Genomic DNA, 22,765 nt, shown 5'->3' with positions numbered 1-22,765 from the left:
TATATTATTATAAAAATGTACACGTAATAATGATATACTATTATCTATAGTAATATACTGTACGCTGTTACAGTATAAATAAAATTTACGGATCTCAGCATATATAATTAAAACGTACAATCCACGTATATCATTTGCTTTTAATTTATGTATTGATATATACTGTTCTTTACCTAAATCTATCGTCAGTACAACATATTCATAGTTATTAATAGTGATTAGAACAAATATTCCGTGGCCTGAATAATAATTTGCTGTCTTGATAAGCAGTGAAATATAAATCGTATCTGTATTAATCTCTTGTTCATAAAGTAACGTAGCAGACAATGCGTAATCAGATGTAAAATATAAAATAATACGCTGTGGTACTTGTTAGTTTCTTTTTGTTCCTACCACAAAAATCTAATTATAATATCAATCATATTATAATTTATGTCTGTACCCTACTATCAGTAACAGTGCAACTACGACAGTACTGTATTTGGTCGGTAAATACTTATCATTTTATGGCATATTTGCTCTTAAAAGCTCTCATCGCCAACCAATTATTATCGTGTCTCTTGGATAGTTATTCTTTATATACAGTGCGCGTTTTTACTAGACAAAATTGGATATTACTGAATGCTAAGCTCTATAGAAAGAGTGCAATACTTTATTACTCGGTAGACTTGAGGTATACATGATGATAATGGTACAATTATTATTTGGTTAACAGTTTAGGTTCTTGTGCACTAATTAGTGACAACAAAAATAGGAGAAATGAGATACAGAAATATCTGAAGAGCCTGAGAAACTTCTAAAGGATTGACTAGGATGCAAAACACAAATTTAATTCGTAGCAATAGGAGAAATCGAATCTTGCAACCATAGAGAATAGCAATAGATAAATGAAGAAATAGAACTAGATCGTTTATCTCAGCAGCTAGATCACACGATGCTGCCATAGTGCAAACAATAATTACGGCGCTATATATTACACAGTGTATGATTATATATAGATCTAAAATCTAAGCGCATCTTGCCGCTTCGCTGATAGTAATACTGCGCTATTAATCTGTACAGCAGCTAAGATAAAGCAAAATACGTTAAATAATGCGTTATATCTCATATCCACGCAAGCATATTTACAGCATAGCAACAGCTCTAATTAATCCTTGGCATGAAACAGGATATATACACAAACTCTACAGTAGCGATATTGCTGGTATCTACGAGTTTACGACATATGATCTACGATGGTTTAGAGCCGCTTAACCGCAACTTGCAATGGTACATGTAACCATTGCGAAATTGACTACAAAATTTAGGACATACTGTAAAGTGGATTTATTCCTATTTTAATTGGATACTTGAATTTCGAATTTCATAAGATATTGTTAGATACCAGGCTCGTCTTATAATTTATTAAAACTCTGTTTAGCTCTATGTAAAGCTTCATACTATTGAACTGAAATATTCTATTTAGGAAACAAGTACGCGAAGTATATCGAGTATAAAAAAATTTACTTGTACCGGAACCGGTACTAATCAGTATATCCCGAAAGTCTTGTTATGCTCAATTGGAATTCTGCAAGTTAAGTAAAATTACTTTAACGATTAATACAAATTTGATGATTAATATATGCTCAAACGTCAATTTCGCTTTACATTGACAATAGATTTCAATGAAAATAGGGATAGCGTGGAAGTAAGAACACATGAGATATGCAATCACTGCCACTGTTCAGAAAGTTCCCGGAAAAATTTTTATAAAATTTTATTTATAAAAATTCGGGTTCTTTCAGCACATGTATATAGCAGTTTATGATAAAGCAACGCCAGTCATCAAATTATTTACTGCAATAGATGCACTAGATGTCCATGATAGTGATGCCTGAATACTGCAATATGGTGTACAAAGTGTCCGTCCGTACAGTATAGTATTGCAGTACAGTCACTGTACACTGTACGGTACAGTACAGTACTGTACTGTACATTGTAGGAAACGGACTGTACTGTACAGTAGACTGTACAGTACTGTCCAGAAGGCCCTCCAGTATGGTACGTAAAAATTCTAGTACTCGTACTATACTGTACGTACTACGTACTGTATAGTACAAGTACCAGAATTTTTTCTAGTACAGTACAGTAGTCCATGGCACTTTACAGTATACTGTACTGTAAACTATACTGTACTTCAAAGTACACTGTAACTAGTGTTGAGCAGCTGAGAGATTTGGAGCAGTAATGGCTGACAATGAAGAAACAGCAGTTCCTGTCGAATCAACTACTAGTGTAACAGGAGAAAAAAAGAAAGGTAAAATCAGTTCTATCTATTCTGTTTTATGAAACATAAAATGAAGCAAAAATTCAGTGGAATATGCTGTATATGACCCGATTACTAATAAGAATTGTTTTACCGTTGATGTGTCCAGTTGATCTATTATTAAAAAGTGCTGGTGATGCACCCATACTAAAGAAAAAGAAATGGTCTGTAGACCCGGACAAGAAAGTGGTATGGGTAATAGATTTCTTGCGAAGGTACCTGAAATGCCAGCCGTCAGAATCATTGGTTAGTTACCATAGATGATTTAATCTATCCAGATATCGAGCTGCAATCCTTAAATGATAGACAATGTGCTTTGTAGTAAACTTATAGCACCGAGAGAAAATTACTGATTGATTCGCCACTGTGTCATTTCATATTTACCAATATGTCATCGCCAATTTCAGTATAAATTATGCAATCTGTGATAGGATAGTAGTACAGTATATATAATATAACAATATATATTTTGCTATTTTTGATAGTATCACTATTTGGATGATAATATGCAAAATTTTTAAAATGATTACAGTGATCAGAGTCTTTTACGATTATGCAACCATTGTATAATTAACCGTGCAACTATATACGCGTATGTAGCGAAATGCAATCAGCGATTTACGACAATTAATTTATGGTGTATGCCTGCAGTTCACGTAAATTTATTTTCTTTGATTTATTGCTTCATGTAGTTTATTTACGTGAATCAAGCCTTTGTACCTTCTGCTGATCAAAGTATACGAAATCTCTATCAGGTAAACAGATGTTGAATATTTGTATATCATGTGAATACTCTCTTCGTTGTGCTTCTATAGCTAGAAATGCTTTCATAATTGTTGTAAAATTGTAATCCTTAAATGATGAAGTTAAGTTAGTTCTTTTCATACTGCTCTACAGTCATTTCTGTTACTTTTGTTCGTCACAATAATTTCTGTATTTATAATATTGATGTAACTTACCATTCAACCTACCTATCTGTTACAGTGCTTTGCTGCTGATGGTAAACTAGTATTATATTATTGTAAGACTCCAGCATGGGGCTGAACAAGGAACTCATAGCTTACTGGCAAATAAACCTACAATTTCTTATAGTAGGGTTATCATTTTGTAAATTTGTGAGGCTGTAACTATTACTTACAAACTTTATGGCCACTATTATTAATGTGGCTGTTATCTAGAGATAACTTATCGTTCTGACAGTTTACATTAAATAAATATAGTACTTTATTTTAACATCAAATTATTGTGCAATGTATTGACGTACCCACATGATAAACTACATTTTTAATTTTACTGTGATGTGTCTATGCTGTCATTTTCTTTCTATATCAGATCCTCTATAAGACCTTATGATTAAGATGACGTCTTAGTTTTGTTACTGAACTGTTGTTGATGTGTGAGTATATATTAACAATTTATTTCAAAAGATGATGTTGATAATATTGTAAGTTTCTTTGGAAAAAAATTTATTTTAAAGTAATACTTGTAGATACCAATCTTGTTTTATTAATATGATATTTATGAGCATGTAGTTAATACAGTTATGTCATCACCAGACTAATCAAATGTGCACAAAAAAGCTATAATAGCAAGAAGGAAAAAATTGTTTATACCTCGCATGAAAGTCTGTTAAACTTTTATTAACAAATTGGTTGCCTTAATAATTCTACAATAATTTTGCATGGATATACTACCATTGAGGAGTTTACCTATCACTAAGAATACACTAGTAAAATCATTTGTAAGATAGCAATCATAGCATTAACAGTTTTCATGTTATAAATACCAATAAAATGTAATGATATACAAATCAAGAAGTGTGACGGACAAGCACAGCTCAAGCATCTTTGCTAATTGAAGATAGCTCTCAACTTCAGCGCTATAAAGACTGCACTGTAAATTTCTTATGTTTTTATTAAGATACTTGCACGGTATCGTATTACGTTACCAATAAATTTTAAGTAAATTCAAAGTTAGGTGGTAGCAATATACAGTAATTGCAACTATTACTACATTTATTGAAGTAATCAAAAGCGCATTATTCTAAAAAGAGAGCCATAAAGTTATGTTTATTTTGATAGCATATTGAAGTAAAATGCGTTTGTTGGAAATTAATATTACGGACAGTGATATTACAGTTGGATAAAAACTGTAACGCAATATCAGTGAAGCTTGTGTAATCATTTTGATTGAGCTTCTACGCAAAAGTCGATGGATATTTCCAACGCATTACAGCGCCATCAACACTGACACTAACGATATGTTTTTGATTAGGGCAAATTCTGAGGCGTGAAATATCGCTGCTATGCCCATATCCAACATATTCCACCTCTCCATCATTGTATTTCCACATCTATAAATTGCATAAAGAAGGCTGAGGAATATATGAAAATATAATAAGGAATGATACTGAAGTTGGCTTACCCTTATCACTTTGTCGGCACCACCAGTAACAACGAAAAGCCCATCTGGAGCAATATCCATGCCATTAATTGAACTCTTGGAGCCTTCCAATTCACGTATCTGAGTACCATCGTAAGTTTCCCAATACCCAATCTATGATATTAAGTAAAATTAGAGAAAAGTATGATCAATTTTGCTACGACAGTAATTACATCGCTCAAACTACCTTTAGTACATTTATTTTGCGTATGAACCTTTAGAAATTGTAATGGTCAAACTTTAGAGTACGCGTAATACAGTACAATATACAATACCTTACGATCGGTTCCGCATGTAATTATCTGACATTCATCCGGACGATAGCAAACACCCTTGAATAATGTATTTGCAAATATAATCTGATTTCGTACAAATCGTCTATATGAATGAAGGATACACCAGTAAAAAGTTAGTTGTTGTGCATTTTTACTACAAATATTACCAGCGCTGATTAAATTGCTGGGAAGATGTCTCGAAATAATTCAAACTCAATCAACTTACTGTAAATCCCAAATTATACAGGTACCATCGGTGCTGGCTGTAACGCACTATCATTGTTAAAGAAAAAAAAATTAAATTTACCACATGGGAGCGTAGAAATGCTTTACTTATCAGACTTAGAGATTTTATCATTCCGAAGCAAGGATAGAAGCTATTTTATTACCTCTTGGTCATTTTTTCGTATCTTAATACATGAAACACTTCCTATATATTGTAAAACAGAATAATCAGTAATATTTAAGATTTACCTCAAAGCCATACGAAACGGTAAAAATAATTGTAAATTTCACTCTAAGGTATTACTCTGTTATACGTAAGTGTAACAACGTATTACAGTATCAGAATGCTCAGTTTGGTGCTCAAATTGTGAATAAATGAAAATAAAAGTTGAACCTTTATGTTCTTTCATGGCTTCCAGTAAAGTTTGCTTCTTAGCAGATATTTGCCAAACGCGTACTTGACCTTCACCTCCACCACTAATAATTCTCTGACAATCACTTGTTGAGGCTATGGCTGTAACACCCTAAAGTATCAATTTCAATAGCATCATGTTACTTTACCGTCCATTACGGAAAACAGACTGATAATCTATTTAACCCATAACCTTACATTCTAGTAGCGACAAGTGTTTTACCTTGTTGTGAGCATCATGAAGGGTATAAATTTCCTTTCCACTTTCTGGCGTAAAAGCCCTTATCTTACCGTCATTCCATCCTGAATTATACATAGATTATGATTAAAAAATTTCGACTAAAGTTAAATGAAAGTATCTGTAGCATATATAGATACCGCTAATGATAGTTTTCCCGTCACGAGTGAAGTCGATTGTCTCACATACAATGTTTGGCACCGTAATACGCAAAAGAAGTCTATTATTATTTGCATTCCAAACTCTAATATCGTTCTTGGAGCATGTGGCAAATACATCAGAGTAACCACTAAAAGAAATGGAAGTGAAATCAGGCTACAATTAACGTTTTTTGAGAATTCATCTGTTGATTAATCATAATACCCTGTGTTCGAAATATCTCAGTTCGGTAATTACAGACTGTCATAATCTAGCATATCGTAATTTTTTTTCATCTACACTTTTGTTAAATCAATTATTCGAATACTTACAAAGGAAAGTTTATATCATTGATTGCGCTGTAATGGCAAGTGGTGATCAGTTCATTGGAAAAATCCGCAAGATTGAAGCGATATATTTCGGAACGTTCTGTTCCAACAAAAAACTATTTGGATAAACAGTAAATCAAGAATTATTATCAAATAGTTATTTTCCATGAATAATTACAGGTCTAATCGTAATCAGAACTTCAATGACGACGCGTTCGTGCAAGGCAAAAGCCATTCTATTTCGTGACTAGTAAATTGCTAAAATTAAATCTTATTATATTATATCAACCTGATGACCCTGTCCTCTAAGGCTGATTGATGTTACCGGTCCTTGAACCTTGACTGAATTCTTGATATAATTTCTAAGAAAGCAATATCGTTAATAATCAACTTAGGTAGCTTTACCAGTCTCTATTTTCCGTTAAATATTCTAAATATTTATAGGCTTTCAATAGTTAGGAGTAATTGAATTTACTTTTTCTTAGCAAAAGCGGCACCGCTTATTAAAGCGACTGTTCCATCGCCCGCACCAGCGAGAATATCTCCAGTAGTTAGCAAACTCAATGATAAAATTCCTAAGCTAAGACGTTCTTTTTGGGGACCGTAATCTTTCATTAGATGAGTATTCATATTAACCTGTCAAAGTAATGCACGATATATTATTCTAACAGTCAGTATTCGGATAATATCAATAGTTGTTGTACGTTAAAAGCATAGCAATGAAAAATTTATATTTAAAATAGTTAACATACTAGCGATAACATAATGTTTAAAAACCTGCAAAATATCTCCAGTTGTTGTACCACAGTAAAATACACTATCATCTTCATTTATCTGAAACAAGTTTTATAACATAATTGTGTTAATGGCGAAAACGTGATATTTTACAGCTATGGTATCGATTAGCTAATTTGTGTTCATACCTCAATGCATTTCACCACACGTTTTAATTGCCCTAATCCACAATCGGTAGGTCTGATCTTTCTGTTGGGTAAGTCTAATTCCCATATGCGCAGGGTTTGACTATAATAGAATTTAAATAAATTATTTTCGAAGCGGTTGAAAGATATTAACTATATCTACACTATTAACTTGATATTATCATACTTTCCGCCAGTAACGAATTTATAATCATTGTTGTTGGCGTATGCAATTGCATATGTAACGCCAGCACTTTGCAGAGCTGCAGGGCTTCCACAAATTGCTTGTTCAGAAGCAACATCCCAAACTACAACACTATAACATAAAGAATGAATAAAAGTGAATTCTTTAACCTGTAGCTTTATATAGAGCCTTGAATTAATTTAGCTTGTAATAAAATAAATTAAATATGTTATGTGATCATAATAGTACGGCTAAGTTATTGCGTATACCTTCCATCATCTTGTCCTCCGAGTGATACAAGAAATTTGTCGTTGGGTGAAAAGGCAAGAGCATAAACTCTAACTTTATGAAGCGTTAGCCTGCACTTTAATGTTCTCTTTTCAAAATCCCATATAATTATTTCAGCCTGAGATCAACAAAAATTTATTAAAGATCATGCTTACGAATGCCTTAATCAAATGTATAGATTATATGCAATTCCATGTAAACAATTATTCGGAAAGAATATATATATCTTCTAATTTACGATCACCATACTTTGAATCCCATTGGCGCCACTTGGCCAGATGCAATATATCTTCCACTACGAGATACTGTAAGGCAGGAAACATCACCAGTATGACCAACGAGAAATTTTTGAGAACCATCTGCCAAATCTTGAATCACGATCGTGCTGCCAATAGCATGAACTAAGTGTTGGCGATCAGGATGAACGAGTAAGCCCTTGTGAATATCTCCTATTTAAGCAAGTTGTAGATATTTTGTTAATGCGTTGAACGATTAGTCTATAGGCAATTAAAGTGCGTATTTTCTTCAATTTTTTCTTAAGTTATCAAGGTTTCCATTAGTTTACGTCTAGTTTTGTAAATTTATCACATTGTACACTATTAATCGTATAGCATACACTAAGATACAGTAAGAGTTGGTGTTAAACATTGGATGAGTGTCAATAATTGAAGATCATTTAGTAAGATGAAATTTTATGAAAAAAAATGATTCTTTTTAGTTTAGTATAACCTGGTGCGTAGAGTGTCAATTCAGAGAAAATTAACAAAATAAATCTATCTTGAATATTCTTTTTAAACAAACTACTATGGTTTTAGTATGATTCTATCCGTTAGAACAAGTTTTTAGCTAGTAAGTTGATCTAGCGTTGTAAATGAAATCAATATTCAATCATCTGTGATCATATTAAGTTACAACTCTGCAACGCTTGTGATAGCCTGCGCAAGTACCTGAAAATCCAATTGTTGACGCCAGTTGTAATTGACGAGTTTGTCCACCAGATTCTTCCATGATGAAACTTTGAAGTGCGCGTAGAGTTATCAATTATAGTATGTTTCGCAAATAAACTCTATCTACAGTTTGTCACAGAAATTCAATTGAGGGATAGCTGATAAGTATACGCCGTACACCGCACGGAGCGCTAGCCCAATCTGATGTGCTTGGATTTAGTTGCTAAGCAACCATCAACAAATTGAATACGAATAACATACAGTACTATAATGTCCAGTTTAGTATAGTGGAATGACCATAGAGGTTTTTTGTACACCTTGATGGGATTGACTAAGTCTCAATTAGCGAATGGTGATAACGTAGTCAAAACATAGAGATATCTTTTTATCAATTGAAGTATACTATCGTCATATGCGGAGTCAAAATATATCATTTTGTACATACAGGATGATCAAGGTAACCTGTATGAACAGCGTAGTGCAGTATTGCTGTATACTGTAGGCTTAACAGCCGTTGTTAGTTGGCTCGTTCAAGAATACACTGTAGATCGATGAAATGGTGCTTTTAGATAGTCTGTAACAGTGGCGTACTAACAGATTACTTCCTTATTTGCAACTTGACATTAGTATTGGGTAACTATGCTGTGTCAATTCGTCAAGAGGCGAAAGGATGCTGCTAGACGTATGAGACTGTATCACCCTAATGAATGAATTGAAGAGAAAAATGGATGATGTTAATTTAATTAATCCATTTTATTTTTACTGTAGTCTATGCAATGAAAGTGTATACTGTCATGTTTTTTTATTCAATGATTTAGTATACGACTCATAAAGTTCCAGTAGTCAAATTTCCAATTGACTCTACTACACTGACTGAAGACCTATTTTGGGGACTACCATGTTGCTCAATAATGTCAGGCTAGACCTGGACGAAAAGGTTCGGTCCGGGAGGTCGGTCGGGCGTGTACTGGAATCATTTAAAGTAAATGACTCACAATCGATTTCTGTCTAGGGCGGGCCAATGGTGATTAGTATGGCTGCTGGCTATCGTCACAGTAGGCGACATTGTAGTACCAGATGGGCGTCCAGTACTGTACATTTTACAGTCTATAGTATTGTACATGGTAGTACCAGATCGTCCCGCATGATGCAACACGAACTACAAACGTCCACTAACTAGCGTCAGTGCATGATCGGCTGTACAAGTGTACAGTGCTGTGCGTTGGCGTATTGTACTGTACACTACAGTATTGACGTCACGAAAGTCACTGTACTGAACATGCACTGTATCGTACAGTATACTGTACAGTATACAGTAGACCGCAGTACTGTACTGTATTCAGTCAGTACAGTACAGTAGAAGGATAATAAGAATGAATGTACTGTAGTGCAGTATAATAATAAAAATATTATTAATATTATTGCAACTTTCTGCCATTTTTCTACTTGATAAACTCTTATAATTACGTTAACTTTTTTTTCCAAAAATCGCCAATAAAACTCTTTGGGTGAACTTTTGATCAATTCTGTACTTTGGAGGCGAGATCCATTGACATTCTAGGGGTGAAAATATGACGAGTACCAATTCCTCCGTGTCGTCCAACGCTTCCAGCACAATGACCACAATCACCACAGTCGGTTCAGCCAAACCGTTCTTGCGTCGAGGTGCTGTTCGCCAAAAGAACGTTCACGTAGTCAAAGATCATAAATTTATACCACGTTATTTCAAGCAATTAACATTTTGTGCTCACTGTCGTGATTTTATTTGGTAAGTAAGTTCAAGTCTACTCTTATTTAATACTTTCTACTTGTAAATTATGCTTTACCAACGCTAGTTCATGTATATTGTATAGCCAAAGACATACTGCCCACCAAGCGACATACTGTTGATAAAATTAAACAAATGAAATGAATGTCGTTGTAAAAATAAGATGGCCACCATAACATAGCATATCAGTAAAACATGTCATACAGCTATAGTGTATGGATGGAGCTGCATGATGTTGTTAACATGATTCTATCTTGTAACATTGACATATATACATATGAGTGTAGTAGTCAGGATTGTTGTTGATTGTCGACCTCTTCAAAACAGAAGGTACAGCAGTAGTAGTGGCCGAATCATTTTTTTGGGGGGGGGGGAAGTTACACTTCATGCAGTGACCAGTCGACACCGCAGAATTTGAAATCCTACTCTTCCAGTCGATATCATGGATGGACGCCATACATAGTCTTGCAGATCGCTTTTCTTGTAGAAAAAAAAGAGAGATATACGCGTACAGACTTCTTAACTGTGGTAGATAGACACTCTTGTCATTCATAGCCATCGATAATAGAATTGATATCTCCAACTAGAATAACGCTACGGCAGTCAACTCCAGATAAAATAGACGCTGTCGTCATGGATCAATTTTGGCACTTCTGGACAAGTACATCGTGCTCTTGATAGAGAGTCGTATTTAACTTTATCCAAGCTGTTGTAGGCTAGTATAGCAACTTTACTGAAAAAAAAAAACTATCTACTGCAAAAGATTTACTATGCCTGAAGTCAACTTTCACTGGAGTGTTGATAGTCGATGCATGAAATGCTATTCGCTAGAAACGCTTTATTTTTCTAATGCCGGATGATTGAACATGATTACTGTATAGATTATACTCACATTATACGCTATTGATAAATGGCATCAACGTAATAGAAAGTGCCGACGTACAAGCTAAAATATCAATATCGAATCGTACTATACTAAGCAAAATCATTTTCCTATCCTAACACGGCGTAATATTGCACCCTTACCAAAAGTGATAGCTAGTTAAAACCATTTTATCATGACAAAGCTACTGTTCATTATTTTAATTAGTATGATTTACAATAGAAGATTTATAGAACTGACGGCACTACTGTACATATCCACACATCGGTATAAATATCGCATTCTTTTTTAATCTTTTATAACTTTCCTACTACTCAATTTTGACTTATAACCAACTTAGTGGTCATTGAACACTATACTGTGCAATCATTATACAGATAACAAATTATGCTTTCAAGTACCCTTGTCTGCTACTCATGAGTAAATCATGGTATAAATTCAACATCCAACACAAGACTAACTTATTCATGCTTTGATTCTTCTTTAATTAATTTAGGGGTATCGTCAGCAAGCAAGGTTTCCAATGTCAGGGTACGTGTACTTGCTAACAATCGATAGACAGTAATAGAATTGGAAAACGATCTTTTTATTGTTTATTTCCAGCGCTATATGTACAAATGTTAGTTATCATTATTAATTGATGATCGAAGCATTAATCTATGCAACTACGGTAGACGTTGTAATGTAGACTATGGCGTCTTTTTAGCCATAACTGATACATATAACTGTAATAAGACTGCCAATTTTATCATGTAAGCGTAGACTTCATCATAACTGCTTGTAGCAAATAGACGTACATCATGCAATCAGTAACTTTCTTGTCATATTCTAATTCTAATTTATGGATCGATGATCGCACAGTACAACATACCCAAATCGCATTTTATTTAGTAGTTATTAAAAATAATGATTATTGTCCCACTATTAATACAAAAGTTAACTCATTGATCCATCCCTACAGTGCTTTTGTGTCATACTGCTAGTGATCTTAAAATTTATGGTTTCATCCTGGATCATCTATATGTCATTGATCATCTTGAACTTACCTTACTGAACCTAACAATAACACAAAGTTCTTTGAGCATTATTTTAATAGTTGTCTAATCATAATAGTTAACTTCAGTTATTTCTACACGATGTCACTATTGCATTCAATTGAATCAGCATACTTAGGTTTAGATATTGCGATCACAGCTTTAAATTAGAAATTGATACGGCATCATTATTCTCCTCTTACAACTGATTACCAATTGTACCAATTTCTGATGTGAATTCAATTTGATCTATTTCTACTCTACTACTAGGCGTTATACTAACGTTAGAGAAATGCTTTAATTTTAATTCTACAGTTACGATACTTATTTATAGAAGATAAACGATACATCTTATTTTTTTTTATATCTTTACACCTAGTGCGTTATCAATAATTAATATACTTATAATATGACATGATAGCGTTCAATGTCGATTTATTTAAAAAATAATTTATGTACCACAGATAACGATAATCGCTTTATTCTACAGGATAGTAGGATATCGCTAAAAAAAAAAATTGATATAATCAGACTCTTACGGTGATTCTCGTGACTTCAGGAATATTATATGCGATTTATTGGTTTAGCTTTTTCATGTTGAATAAGTATACAATAGTGATAGTAAGCTATTTTCTTTGCCTATCATTTTAGTTTTGTTTTACTCTTCGTCATTTCTACAGTACGTTTTAATATACGTATCAAGATACATTAATAAACTTGTAAAAAATTCTCGATGATTAGTCATAGCTCACTATTCCGCAGAATATAAGACAATACCCTCCTCGCTTACTTAGAAAGTAACGCAACTCTCTTTGTGTTACAATGAGCTATAAACAATGAAAAAATGCAATACTAATTCCAGGATACTATTTTCTCTCCTATCTAATCTTGATACAGATTGTGGATTTGCTGTACATAAAAGATGCCATGAGTATGTTTCTTTCCGTTGTCCTGGAGCAGAATCAGCAAGCTCTGTAAGTTAAAACCATCATTTCTAGCTATATATTTTTCCCCTATTTATTGTTTACACACTGATCATAACTGGTTAATGGATAGAAAATGTGCTATACAATAATACAGTATTTGATTTTTCAATATCATTTGAGGACCATATGGGCATTTTCAACCAAGCAAATGTTCATAATAATCTATAGAAAGGATTAAAGACAATATGCCAGTCTGGTTACGATAAAATCGCTAAAAAAATCTTTACTATACGCGCATTTGCGAGTTGATAATCCGCAATCAGCATTATATTTACAATTGAAAATAGAGAGCCTTTCTTGATCATTCTTGAATAACGTGAGAATTGCAATAATTAATAGAAATTTGACCGCATTGCGTGAAATTATCGTATACCGTATACAGTATAGAGATACAGATATGGTCATAAACGTAGTTTACATAAATAACATCAAAATTTTATAAATTTATTATAGAAAATTTTTATAACTGTAGAGTAGAAAACATAGCTAGATCATTACAGCAAAATCTATTATGCTTTACTTGTATCTTTTAAAATGAATTGAAATCGTAGCGATATTATTAATAAGTATGTCTCCTATTGCAATAAATACTCACGTGATGACATGATAGCTTTAGTAGTAACTGTAAATTATAAATAGAAAATATAGGACATACTGTACTAAATACACAATTACTTAGATTATTATTTAACAAAAATTTTCTTAATGACTAGAATTTTTTGATTGTATAACATGTAAATTTCGATAACATAAAGCTATAATGTTAACGAATTTTACTTCGCTAAAATAGCAATTTTTGCTAAATAGTTGTATTGTTTTTAAAGTTTTACATTGTCTAAAGAGCAAGTTGTAAGCGTACAATATTAACATAATGTCATAGAAATATAGAGATGATGCACTGATATTATTAATCTCTACAGTTATTTACTCTGTCACATGTCATTTAATAGCTTTTGTTATCAACTATAGTAATGTTGCTTTTGCTAATGTCCATTAAAGCAGACTCACTCGTCCCCGCATAAATTTAAAGTATGGACCTATGGTAGTCCAGCTTTTTGTGAGCACTGTGGTTCATTGTTATATGGATTATTCCATCAGGGACTAAAGTGTGAAAGTAAGTTTAAAAATTAATCGATTTCTTTCTATCATTTAGACACTCATCAACTTGAAATCGTCTCAAATCGTTTTGAAAATTTTAACGTGATTTCACTGTAGCATAAAGTACGATATCAACTGGAAATGATATGATACGCATATAATTGATTTTGTACACTCACTATTTTTTTGCGAATTTACGAAATAGTTAAAATTGATACCGTTTACCGATATATTTTGTGTACATGTAAATATAAACATACTAATGTTTAAAATATAACTATTACTGAATTGGTCTGTTGGTATGTTTACAGTTCATGATACCACGATTTTACTGTTCGCTAAAGTGAATTGTACCGTGTTATCAAGATTAAGATGAATACCTTATATTCAGTTTAAGATACTGATAGCGTAGTGCTTGGTTACGGTTTAGTAACAAAATATAAAATGTATTGATACTACGCAATTGACTTTTTTTCTTATAAATTAATACTATGAAATGTCACGTGTACTTTTTCGTCAGCAGGACATTATTTATCAATGTCTCATATTTTTTTACGTACTGGTGTTATTATCAATATAAACTATTTGTTACTAAAATTGCTATCCGTCACTTTGTAGTACTGATAAACCCTATTCAATTTAAGCGTATATTTTAACGTTTAAATCGTTATTAAGCGTATACCATACAATGCAGATATTTTAGTAACATACAATTAATTATGTATTATATACGAGTATACAAAATATATGTATACGAGATATATATATATATATATATATATAGGTATTGCCATAAAGATGCAGTAATGCATTTATCTTTCTTTTTTTAACTAATCTCTCCTATGTAGTACAATAATTCCTTCTTCATTGTTTCGTATATCATTAGTACGAGTCACTATGTTTCTCTTTGTTTTAAATAAGCTACTTTTATTAAATTTTCTATTAGGTTGTGATATCAATGTCCATAAAAGATGCAAGAAATTTGTACCTAATTTGTGTGGCTCAGATCATACAGAAAGAAGAGGTCGAATTAACCTATCAATTCGCTATCAGGAAACTAGTCCAACCGCTGGAATGTTACTAGTTGAAGGTACGTTGCTTTTAACGTTAAATAGGAAAGATTTAAGGTTTACTGTTTCTTGTTAACATTATTTTATTATCAAGTAATATTATCTACCTATCATCCTTCTATTACAAATTTATGTAATAAAATAGCTTAATTTTGTATTTAATCGGATACTTGACTATTGACCGTTTCGATTTATTATTACATTATTTCGGTGTGGATATTATAAGATAATTATGATGATCAAAGAATTCGACCCATGTCTTATTAGTTAGATATTCAGATATTAAAAAAGATAAACACAAATCGTATCCTATGATCTATTACCAATCGTTATATTTACAGCATGCACACGTTATAAATTCACGTTTATGTTATTATGCGGTAGGTTGTTATTTTTGCTAATGGAGGTTACAACAGATAAAAGCGGTATTAGCTTTACATAGTATAAAGTATTGCACTAATAACGTCCCGATATTTTTAGATAATGTCAACGGGTAGAAAAAATTGATAATACAGTATACTATATTATAAATATAATAGGTGAAATTTTTTGCAAGTATTGATCACAGTTTCTAAAATTTATTATTATTAGTAGCATATTATTTATTGAGGCCTTAATGCACATCCTGTTCTGTAAAAGATTCTAAAATAATTGCAGTATGTTAGGACAATTTCTGATAAGTTGTACAACGTAATATTCTTTTTACCGTAATGGTTCTTTCGTTATGTTAATACGTCATTTGTGAACTTAGATTATTGCACAAGATTGCATATGCATATCGCTTGGAGTAAAAATATTGCCGTCTTACTATATTATTAAGTTTCATGAAGATCGTACACTTTTATCAATTCATATGATTAAAAACGAAATATTTTCATAAAAGTATACCCACTTGAAACAAGTACAGTATAGTTCTTACGTACATGTATAATGTATATTTCTACTTTCACTGCATGTGTACATATATCATTTTAACCCTATTTGTTATATAATACGTCGTATATCAGAACTTGCTAGTCTTTTGTTAATTAGGTATTTAGCATATTTTTTATACAATACGCGTAAATATCATCAGCATGCCCATTAAGCAACCAATACAACAATCTTGTTCTTTAGTAATAGGAATGGAGTGATAATTTTTTAGTGAACTTTCAAAGTTTATACTTATGTATATATACTGCACTACCCACATATCAAAAATTTTTCTATCTTCGTAATATACAGTATTATCCCGCTGTTGACCTTTAACAATTATAAATTAAAATTATACTTTACCATGCAAAATCAAAAGTAACAATTCCCATTAAAGTAATATACGCTCTCTCTCTATTGTAGAGTAATTCAGTCATGCATTATTTTTAATAGATTTTAATGATTTCAATTTGTCATACCATATTGTGATCTATTTCACGAAATTGAAGTATACATTGTATTGACACTATTATTTAGCTAGAGTTTTTCTTTTTCAATTACTCGGATATTGCATATAATGAGGTAGTGACAGAATCAAAACAATAAATCAATCCGTACCTTGGATTACGGATATCGCAGTAGGATATTGTATTGCAATTTAATAATATTAGTGCCAACATATTATAAATCAATAACAAAGCATTTTTTGTAAACACTTCTAAAAATCAAGACAGATTTAAGCTACGTAAATTAATTAACCACCAAATCTTTGTAAAATTTTCAAATTTAGTCAACTTTCTTACTATCTATAGTATTTCAATACAAGAATTTACTAATTATAATTAGTAAATTATTGGAGTTATTATTGAAATTATACAAAGTAGACTACAGTATTACAATTTCGTTAGTAATTATAGTTATTTATTGAATCTTTTATTTTGATTTTATCGCTATTTGCGATTTTTTAATGGCAGCATTATTTTACATTAGTTCTAAAGCTTACTTATAACGTTATTGAAATAATATGTCACGGAAGCAACTGTAATTCAATCCTAACGATTTTGTTGATGCTACTTCATATTTGCAGTTTCGTAAAGTCAACTACAAAGATAAGATTGCAGCATCAAGTAGTTAATTAATATTTGAAATTTGATCATGTTGTTAGTGAGTTTCTCTTGTTGATAATTCGTAGACAATGAAATATGCATGGACTACTGCTAAAAAATATTTCATAATAGGTTCTGTATATTTGTATCGTACATAGAGATCGCTGAACTGTATATACAGTACGTATGTCACTTCTGAAGTTAGATCAAGTCACGAAGAATAAATTTGACAATTACATTCCAGATTGAAGCAATGATATGCTTGTATAATTCATTTATATATGCGTTTAACTGCTTTCTACTGTAGATAGCGCTAATCAATCAAATATTAGGTAAAGCATTTCCTGGGTTAAAATAATACTACAGTTACTACTATCGGGAAAATCATAAAATTTGACATCACGATCCGACTACCGTTGACTCCTTGAATCATAAGATTATTTTCTTCGCCATTACTTTTGAGAGAGAATTTTAATCACCGTCCATTGACGGAAATGATTAAACTTTATTCATTCCAGATTATACTTGTTAAACGATTAGATTTGAAAAAATGGCGATGTCGAGATGTTTTATTTTTAATATTCATATAGCGTTAAATTTACCCTTTAGTAATAGTTATGATACTTTACAATTACTGCAATATCAATGACAACTACTTGAGTACTGAAGTAAGGTAGATATTTCCTTTAGCGGTGGAATGATTGTATAACCTATGAAGATAATTTAATGAATTACTACGTGGTTTGGACTAAATCAGATTAGAATGTGATTACACTTATAGAGGTCAAACTAAAGGTTATCGTAATTAGTTACATGTAGGAGCAATTACAAAATACAATAATATGATGCCAAATCACAACTGAAATCATAATTAATTGTATAGCTCATGTAACAAAACTAATTTGTCACGGATATAGATAACGCCTCGTTAACGTTTTATGATGGCGTTATAATACTCCGTAAATTTACCCCCTGTTTGAATGCTTTTTGATTTTATGTCTATATAACGAAAACCATTCATTGCATGAGTATTGCTTTTCTATATTATGGAAGTTAGAGAGTTTTTGTTAAACGAATTACTATGCATAGCAGGGACTTCTCCAAAAAAATATATATATGTTATTGTACTTTACCATCGATGGACTACCCAACCATGACGTAATCAAGTAGTGCTTGTCTCTAGGCCACAGACCTTAGTCCACATACCTGCAATATAAAATAAATCGATTTTTTAAATTATAATTTTTCATAACATTTTTCTTTCCTTACATTGTAACAAATATATAAAATCATTTGTTACCTTCATTAAAATCATACTCATTGTAATAAAATTTTATTAATTATTACTTACTAATAACTCAAATTTGTATTTCTTAATCATAGTGCGCGAATGTAAGAATCTCATACCAATGGATCCTAACGGCTTATCAGATCCATATGTTAAGATTAAATTACTCCCTGATCCTAACAAGAGTACGAAAAGGAAAACCCCAATATGCAAAGCGACTTTGAATCCAATTTTTAATATGAAATTCGATTTGTAAGTTTAGAAATATGCACCAATGAAATTTATTTTCGATAGTAGTAATATTATATATGTACCGCGATAGAATATTACCTTGAATATCATGATTAAAAGCCTTGATAAATTGAATTATTTTTTTACCAGTCTGATCATGTAGATAAATTTACTCATTAAAGTAATTGGCAGATACATATGATATAGTGTAATAATTGTGGACACCGTTATTGTATATAAATGACCCGTTTTTTATGTAAAATATTCATACCGTTTTACTATGGCTATTTCAGTTATATAACGGAGAAAGATCATGAACGACGCTTGAATGTGAGTGTTTGGGATTGGGACAAATTTGGTGGAAATGAATTTATGGGCGCTTTATCATTTGGAGTATCAGAGCTAATAAGACGCCCTGTTGAGGGTTGGTATAAACTATTAGATCAAGGAGAAGGCGAATTCTATAATGTCCCTATAGCTGATGATGCAGCTGTAGCACTACAAGAGAAGTTTAAGGTAGATAAGTGGCGTATCATGCGTATATTATCGGCTCTATTTCAGTAATGTACAGTACAATACAGTACTTTACTCGTACTGCTCATAGTATACAGCATATACAGTATATTGATTGATTGATTGTGATAGACTACAGTAACAGTACGTTAGCAACTAAAAATTAGTCATTGCATATATTTATGCTTATCTATATTTTATGCTATTTCAGTCACTTGAAATGAGACCGAAACCTGCCCAGGTTAAACATCTTAATTTTCCCAATTCGAGTCAGTTAACACGAATGGAAGATTTTGAATTTCTATCAGTTCTCGGCAAAGGAAGCTTTGGGAAGGTATAAAAACTTACCCCTATTGTTTTACCTACTATATTTAAATTGTTCTCAGCACTTCAGTATTGCGATGCACCTTATAATTTTATATCGATAGTATAAAACTAAGTTCGTTTGCACATATTTTAACTTAGCTTGATTTATGTAAAATGTAACGTCAATTATTATTTTTAGGTTTTACTAGCTCAAAAGAAAGGGACCGAAGAAGTTTATGCTATCAAAATATTAAAAAAAGATGTTATTGTTCAGGATGATGATGTCGAATGTGTTATGGTAGAAAAGCGAGTTTTAGCATTGTCAGGGCGACCTCCATTTTTAACGTATTTACATTCTTGTTTTCAAACTGAGGTATTATTTCATACTTATAAAATCATACTTATAGGTCATTTCTATTTATATTTGTATATGCAATTTAACCATTACGGTGTATCTGCCTCGATTAAAGTTAGTATTTTTCTCTAGGATCGTCTTTTGTTTGTTATGGAATTTGTTAATGGAGGCGATTTAATGTATCACATTCAACAAGTCGGAAGATTTAAGGAACCCCAAGCGGCGTATGTTACTATGTTATATAATGTATTATAAATTTTAAAATTTATGCTAGTCTAAATTTTCTAATAACCAGCACCATATATTATAATATTGGTGCGATATAAATTAGCTATGTATTATACCAAAGATTGGATTAAAGTATTAATTCAAAATTTGACGGTTTATTTAGGTTTTACGCGGCTGAAATAGTTGTAGGATTGCTGTATTTACACTCTAAGGGAATTATTTACAGGTAATATCGATATTATATCTTATGAAATTTTTATTTTCTGAAACTGTAAATTGACTACTTTGGATATAAGCATATTTATGTGATTGTAAAATTTGCGCGTACAGGGATTTAAAACTCGATAATGTAATGCTCGATTCGGATGGTCATATAAAAATTGCCGATTTTGGAATGTGCAAGGAAGGGATGACTCCTGGCAAGACCACAAGAACTTTCTGTGGAACTCCAGATTATATTGCTCCTGAGGTAAATCTATTTTTAGTGATATCCAATCAATACTAGATTTATTGTGACCATTTGCAAATTTTTCACGTGTACATAACAAATTATATTTCATACAATAGATTGTAGCTTACCAACCTTATGGTAAATCAGTTGATTGGTGGGCTTTAGGTGTTTTATTGTACGAGATGTTAGCTGGTCAGGTTAGTAGCTTATTTATTGTTCGAGCACAGAAGTAATCTTATTATTTGAAGTTCTCTAATTAACGGTAATGATCAAATGTAGCCTCCTTTTGATGGCGAAGACGAAGACGAATTATTCAATGCGATCATGGAACATAGCATTTCATATCCTCGATGTTTGTCGAAAGAAGCTGTATCAATAATTAAAGGAGTAAGCATTTATTCCCCATGAGATTAAGTTTATCCTGTACGATTTTTATTATCAGCTATTATACTTATTAACTTTACATCAATTCTTTAGTTTTTAACAAAAAATCCTGCCAAAAGACTTGGCTGTGGACCAAATGGCGAAAGAGATATTAAAGAACATCAATTTTTCCGACGGATTGACTGGGAAAAGCTAAGTAATAGGGAAATTCAACCTCCATTCAAACCAAAATGTGTAAGTTAGACTATAACATATTGTGGGTATATTACTTTTACTCTTTTTAAAATTACAATGCTACTAATAGCTATATCAAATTTATTTCATGAGATAAAAACGAAATGTATTTCTTGTTGATTATTTTCGTTTTATTTAACAATTATATTTCAGAAATCATATAAGTCAGCTGATAATTTTGATCCAGAATTTACGAAAGAAAGCATAGCTCTGACTCCCACAGATAAGACTATTATACAAAATGTTGATCAATCCGAATTTGAAGGCTTTAGCTTCGTTAATCCTGAATTTTCTGGCAATGAGTAAATACCGCTATAAATATGTGAAAAAATAGAAAATATGATCTAGCAAGTTTCGATTGCTTGTAATAACTGCACAATACTTTCGCACGAACTAATTTTATGCGTAATTTACTTATTATTACCTTAATTTTAAAATTTAAAGTCTGCCCTAGTACGACAATGTATGTTCCGATGTAATTATATCAATTATAATAATAATTAATTCAAATTATTACTCAAGCGTTTCACATCATGGCATCTATCAATGGTATGTAATTATAATATATGAGTATCAAATGATGATAGTGTCATGTGGGTGATAAACACTTAAATTATTTGGCATTCACTAAAATTGGTATCCTTTCTGAGCCTGTAATTTATTAGAAATTCTTGTTAATGGGTTCTTTAAGTTTGACGTCGCATAATATGCATCTATGTTTTATTAATGTTAGTTTGAAATAGAGAAGAATGATAGGAAAATTTCGTAGATTTCAGACTTAAAATTTTATGTATTATGCATTCCGGCTTTCTAGAATAACCTGAGATCATGTCGCACGGTGCACTAGTATGATATTGATTATAATCAACAGTTTTCTGTATAAGTATAGGCATTTCAACGAAAAGTGTTCGTACGTGCTTACACAAAAATTTCTACGTAGTCTTTCAGCTATAAACGTTATGGTATTACATACTGTGCTAGCATGTAGATATGATCTTCCAAAGCAACTGGCTGAATGTTTTTAAGCATGAAATATGATCTTTTTAAGTATAATGGTCGCGTATTTGCATACACGCTGTAATAATTATTTAATTAACACTATATATTTGATCGATTTGTCAATGTAAGTGCTTATTAATTTTTGCGGTAATAATGTTCGCCTTTGCCTTGATTGACTTAATAATAAGTAGATTAACTAATATTGGTTGACTGATC

General features: G+C 31.8%; 3 protein-coding genes across 3 annotated transcripts; 2 read left to right on the top strand and 1 right to left on the bottom strand.

Annotated features, from left to right (window-relative positions):
* Positions 1-2,226: 2,226 nt before the first annotated feature.
* TRIADDRAFT_53755 (uncharacterized protein) lies at positions 2,227-3,349 on the top strand (the record flags this gene model as incomplete). The annotated part of the gene is made up of 4 exons (XM_002110080.1): positions 2,227-2,296; positions 2,415-2,551; positions 2,998-3,060; positions 3,290-3,349. The coding sequence occupies 4 exons, from the start codon at positions 2,227-2,229 to the stop codon at positions 3,347-3,349; spliced, it is 330 nt and encodes a 109-aa protein (XP_002110116.1).
* A 1,153-nt stretch (positions 3,350-4,502) lies between these two features.
* On the bottom strand, positions 4,503-8,764 carry TRIADDRAFT_53754 (uncharacterized protein; the record flags this gene model as incomplete). Its single annotated transcript, XM_002109545.1, has 17 exons — positions 4,503-4,658; positions 4,730-4,861; positions 5,023-5,125; positions 5,249-5,295; positions 5,412-5,452; positions 5,642-5,771; positions 5,883-5,962; positions 6,038-6,186; positions 6,368-6,480; positions 6,654-6,726; positions 6,840-7,000; positions 7,142-7,198; positions 7,288-7,387; positions 7,472-7,600; positions 7,738-7,874; positions 8,006-8,205; positions 8,704-8,764. 17 exons carry the CDS (start codon positions 8,762-8,764, stop codon positions 4,503-4,505), a joined length of 1,869 nt encoding a protein of 622 aa, XP_002109581.1.
* Positions 8,765-10,319: 1,555 nt separating this feature from the next.
* TRIADDRAFT_20496 (uncharacterized protein) lies at positions 10,320-21,856 on the top strand (the record flags this gene model as incomplete). The annotated part of the gene is made up of 16 exons (XM_002110079.1): positions 10,320-10,471; positions 11,851-11,885; positions 13,286-13,362; positions 14,377-14,488; positions 15,419-15,562; positions 18,944-19,100; positions 19,373-19,595; positions 19,804-19,926; positions 20,098-20,271; positions 20,386-20,477; positions 20,645-20,707; positions 20,812-20,950; positions 21,049-21,129; positions 21,212-21,319; positions 21,410-21,550; positions 21,704-21,856. The coding sequence occupies 16 exons, from the start codon at positions 10,320-10,322 to the stop codon at positions 21,854-21,856; spliced, it is 1,974 nt and encodes a 657-aa protein (XP_002110115.1).
* Between the last annotated feature and the right edge of the window lie 909 nt (positions 21,857-22,765).

Source organism: Trichoplax adhaerens, genomic scaffold (genome assembly GCF_000150275.1).
Source record: "Trichoplax adhaerens TRIADscaffold_2 genomic scaffold, whole genome shotgun sequence".
NCBI lineage: Eukaryota > Metazoa > Placozoa > Uniplacotomia > Trichoplacea > Trichoplacidae > Trichoplax > Trichoplax adhaerens.
Note: the sequence above shows the minus strand (reverse complement) of the source record. Positions and strands in the feature narration are given on the sequence as shown.